We start from the raw sequence: 5,000 nt of genomic DNA, 5'->3' as shown, positions 1-5,000 counted from the left end.
TGTGTGTGTGATGTGAACAGCTGTTTTCCTGCACTGTGTGCTCTCGGCTACAGGAAATGTCTCTGAGTAGGACAATAACCGAACGTCCTGCACAGGAGGAAATCTCATACAAATTGTTTACCTTATTTGTGTGTGTGTGCGTATGAGTGCGTGCATGTGCGTGTGTGTGTGCGTGCATGTGTCTGTGTGTGTGTGTTGGCATCCGTTATCATCCTTCTCGTGTGGTATCTTTGGGCTGGGTACGACGCTGTGTGCACGTTCGATGTCTCTTCACCCCAAACGATCAGCTGAGACGTGAACTGAATCACTCTAGTAAAAAGAGTCAAATGAATCATTTCTACTGTAAAAACACTTTTGATTCATGAATTGAATCACTGTTTAGTGAATTGATTCAAATTGTACAAAAAAGTCTGATTCGTGAATTAAATTTTTTAAATAAAATCGGAAACTGTGAATGAATCAATTGTGAATTAAGTGACAGCCACTTTTCACTGGTTAATGCACTGTTTTAGATGTTTTGCTGTTTTGCAGCGGGTGCAATCACTCTTTATTTCCCACAATGCACTGCAACATGCGTAATGCAGATAAAGGAGTCAGTATGCAGGCGTTAAATGTTGTGTTATTTTCTGTTGAATCACAGCTGGATGTTGGCTGAGTGTGTACTCGCAGCTGAATTGTGTATTTTCTCTTCAGTGTGTACCCGGAGATCACGTCCAGCTCTCAGAGGCAGGAGTACAAGAGGGAGTTCGATTCGGATCTGCGCACGTACAAACAACTGTGCGCTGAAATCGACGACATCAACGACGAGCTGAACAAACTGAGCCGAGAACTCGACACGCTGAACGAGGGGACGAACAAATACCAGGCGAGTAACGAACGAAACGCCTGCAATAAACACTGTTACAATAAACACTGTTACAATAAACACTGTTACAGTAAACACTGTTACAGTAAACACTGTTACAATAAACACTGTTACAGTAAACACTGTTACAATAAACACTGTTACAGTAAACACTGTTACAGTAAACACTGTTACAATAAACACTGTTACAATAAACACTGTTACAATAAACACTGTTATTTCTCACAATCACTCACTTTTCAGCCTCGATAATGAAAAACGAATAATGCTAACTACCACTGCTAACTACCTATGGCTAACGCTAACTAGGGGGCGGGGAAATGCAGGACGCCAGTGTGATCAAATTGAAGCAGGTTACCATGACAACGCTGCCGTAATCAGAACACACCTCTTACGCATGGGGCTGGGGGCGGGGCAATGTAATCAGCGTTGGATATTATCAGGATATTGTTCTATTTATTACCTGATCATAAAAGTAACTCGTTTTTTCTTTCTTTTTTAGGCCGTAGCAGAGGAATTTAATCGTCTGAAAGACCTGAAGCGGGTGAGGGATCATTACAGTTTTATTATTACGTTTTAGTTTTATTTTATTTGTTTATTTATTTGTTTATTATCCATCAGTTTTGAATGTTTACTGTGAAACCTTTCTTGTGATAAGTTGTAATTAGTTTTCTCAGGTGTTTACCACGATATACATCTACGCTAATCTTATACCAAGCTGCACCTAAACATGTTGCCATGGAAACGCCTGACACGCCCATAAACATGTTCAGTCAGATGCTGTGCGGAAAAACAACAATTAACACACATCTGTTTTTTATTCGGTCTGCATTCAGTCAATATTTCCAACTAGTTTATTTTTTCGTTTCAGTTTAGTATTTTATTTTGTTTTATTTTGTTTTATTTGTCCTTATCTCTTATTCTGGATGAATTTATAGCAGCACAGATTTTGGTTTTTATTTTACTGTTTTGTTTGTATGAAGTTTTAATGGATCTGTTGATATGACTCGACCCTGAACCGTGTCATGATGATTTAGTAAGTCCTGGTGAGATGTGTTAATGTGTTAATGTGTTGATGTGTAGTAAATGCGTTGCTAACGGCGACGGCTGTGTTTCAGATGCCGGATTATCAGGAGAAAAAGCAGCGCTGCCGTCTCCTGCGTCACAAACTCTTCCACATCAAACGCATGGTGAAGGATTACGACCGAGCTCAGTCCTAAAGCTCCACCTGACCTTTAACCCCCCAAACCCCCCCCTCCTGGACCTGACAAACCCTGTGTGTGTGTGTGTGTGTGTGTAGCTGCCAGAAACTAAAGCTAATGATCAGCCAGCAGCTCAAATCTCAAACTCCAGGAACTGTTTCAGTGTGTTTCTGTACGTGTGTTGGCTTAAATGTGTTGTGAAGGTGTGTGAGGAACTGCCTGGTTGGTTTGTGTGTGTGTGTGTGTGTGTGTGTGTGTGTGTGTGTTTGTGAGAAAGGTGTGGCTCAGAGTGATAAGGCCAGTGTGAAACATTCTGCTGTTTGTAAGCGATACAAAGAAATGTATTTCACGATAACGAGGGTGTGTGTGTGTGTGTGTGTGTGTGTGTGTGCGTGTGTTCGTGCGTGTGTTCGTGTGTGTGTGTGTGTGTGTGTGTGTGTGTCAGGCAGGTATGTGCTGATAATCAACATACATCATAATATCACAATACTGCCACAGTGGCAAAATACTGTAACTCACTTTATATCATAATAATATTATAAACCACGTTACACCAGTTCTGGACTCTGATTGGTCAGAAGGTGTTGATTAATTCTCTATAACAGCAGCTCTGACAGTAGCGCAGGTTTATATTAATGCGCTCGCTCTAATACGTTATCGTTTCTATAGCAACAGCTCATTCACAGGGACGTGTGCAGCACACGCTTCACTGATAATAAACGGATTAAAAAACGCTTTAATTTGTTGATCTGTAAGGAGAAATGTGTTTATGTAACATGTATGGAAGGAGTCTCCAGTGTCAGCGCTTTGTAACAGTCAGAGGTGAAGCTGTAACTGTAAGTTTTCTGACGTCTTCAGGACAGAGGAGTTTACGCTTCTTTGCGGTTTCTCAGTAACATGCGCAACAAGCTGCGATTATTTTCTCTTATTAACTTGAAGAGAGAGAATAAAGAGGCTGGTGAGGGAACGAGAGTTTATAGCTGCTATAACGTAAGTGACAACAGGAACTAACACGTTTCACATTAAATGTAACTATAAACAGATAAAATGTATGATATATTGCTTTTTAAAAATTCCTTGTTAAACTGCCGTGGTGTAAGAGGATTTAAACGGTTGGGGACGTGCTGTTATAGGAAAACAATCAACAAACAGTGACTCCACTTCATCACACACACTGTCACTCAGTATTTTACTGTAACACACACACACACACACACACACACACACACACACACACACACGGAGTGTTTGAGATGTTTGGAGGTAGGACGGTTCCTGGTTGTGGTGATGACGTTGAGTAAATGATCCACTCCGTGATTTAATCCAATTTAAAGTCTTTTTCTGATGAGTGAGATGTTGATTAAAGTGTGTAGTGAATTTTCAAGTTGTTGTTTTTTTTGGTGCTGAATATATATATATATTTTTTGCTTAATGTTCTAATCTCCTTATTTTACTTATTTTTGTAACACATTGTGCAGTTATTCGTTTGGCTTTTTGGCAACTGAACCACAATCCTTTGAGCCAAGAGAACTCAGTTCATCTATACAAAACTGAGACGCCACAGAAAGAGTAAAAATGGAAAAAAATAATATTTTTATTTGTTTTTGGTTCAAGCGATGTACTCAGATTGATTTTTTAATGAATTTGATTTGAAATTTTAAGAAAATCTGTTTGCTTTTGTATTTTATTTCAGTTCATTTCATTACCTTGTATTTGCAGTTTCATTTCAAACAACAAAAACAGTGTGATTTTTCTAAAAAAGCCTTTTTTTCAGAGCATCGCTCTCTGTGATCTTTAATAATTGTTGTATAAATTAAAAAATCTCACTGCATTAATGTGATTTCTGCATTAAACGATGTATATACTGATTTTTTATTTTGTAAGGAGACAGAAATTAGGCGCGTGCGTTTCACACTCCTGAAACTTACAGTAATGTCCGGGATTATACACTGATTATTTTGTCTTGCACTTAAGGTAAGTTGTTTTTTTTAATTATTATTTCTCTGAACAAATGTGCCACTATGCAACTCTGATGTAGATAAGTGCTGTTAAATCATCAATACTGATGAAATCTGTTTATTTTTTGTAATTGACTATAATTTGAAGAGATCATCGTCATCATCGTCATCCTCACGGCCCTGCGTTTCTGATTATTAATCACGACACCAGATCACACGTGTGTTTTTATTTTCCTGTTAGACTTCAAGATTTATTCCTGTGTATTTTTATTTTTGTACAAAATAACAATAATAATAATAATTCATCATAAAGGGCATCTGTGAGTTTGTGTTTATTTTTTGGGTTTTGTTTTTTCTTCATAACGACACGTTTCTGTTAAAGAAAATGATTTTTGCTTTTTTATCTTTATGAATAAACTGAGTTTGTATTTTACGTGTTCGTCCAACATCCACTGTTCAAGCAGAACTGTCTTTTAATAGAGTAAGTACTAATAATTATACTAATAATTACTAAGGTTTAGTATACATAGTGTAATATTATTATAATAATAATTAAAAAATAGTAACAATTACACTGTTAATCATTTACCATATAATGTTTACTGATTATTAAATTCGATTATTACATTTCTAAAGTACACCAAATTCCACCAAACTGCGTTAAATGTGCAATATAATAATAAATATATGAAAGGTAAAAGTGCAGGTTGTTAAAATGCAAAAATGTGGAATTCTATATAATAATCAGCGCATAATAATATAATCTACAGGCTGATCCATAAGCCGTATATATATATATATATTATATTTTTATATTTTTCCTCCAGTGAAGCTGAGCTTTATTTCACACCCTGTATATGATGTATTTAATGATTTCTCTCTGTTTTGTTGTTTGTTTATATGATATTTTTTGGTTATTACACTTGACTTTGCTTTCCATCTTTGAATATTTCAATCTTGTTGTAAATGTCGCCA

At 36.7% G+C, this 5,000-nt stretch overlaps 1 protein-coding gene across 1 annotated transcript in view; it reads left to right on the top strand.

The window, feature by feature from the left end:
• si:ch73-61d6.3 (occludin) overlaps positions 1–4,458 on the top strand; it is a 23,764-nt gene extending 19,306 nt beyond the window's left edge. Inside the window, exons 6-8 of the mRNA XM_053236246.1 lie at positions 694–865; positions 1,368–1,409; positions 1,984–4,458. Coding sequence (XP_053092221.1) covers positions 694–865; positions 1,368–1,409; positions 1,984–2,085 — 316 coding nt within the window. The 3' untranslated portion in view covers positions 2,086–4,458. The remainder of the gene's footprint in view (positions 1–693; positions 866–1,367; positions 1,410–1,983) is intronic.
• The last annotated feature ends 542 nt before the right edge of the window (positions 4,459–5,000 follow it).

Source organism: Pangasianodon hypophthalmus, chromosome 8 (assembly GCF_027358585.1).
Source record: "Pangasianodon hypophthalmus isolate fPanHyp1 chromosome 8, fPanHyp1.pri, whole genome shotgun sequence".
In the NCBI taxonomy this organism is placed as follows: Eukaryota; Metazoa; Chordata; class Actinopteri; order Siluriformes; family Pangasiidae; genus Pangasianodon; species Pangasianodon hypophthalmus.
The sequence above is the reverse complement of the archived record's forward strand: the minus strand, read 5'-3'. Positions and strand labels throughout refer to the sequence as shown.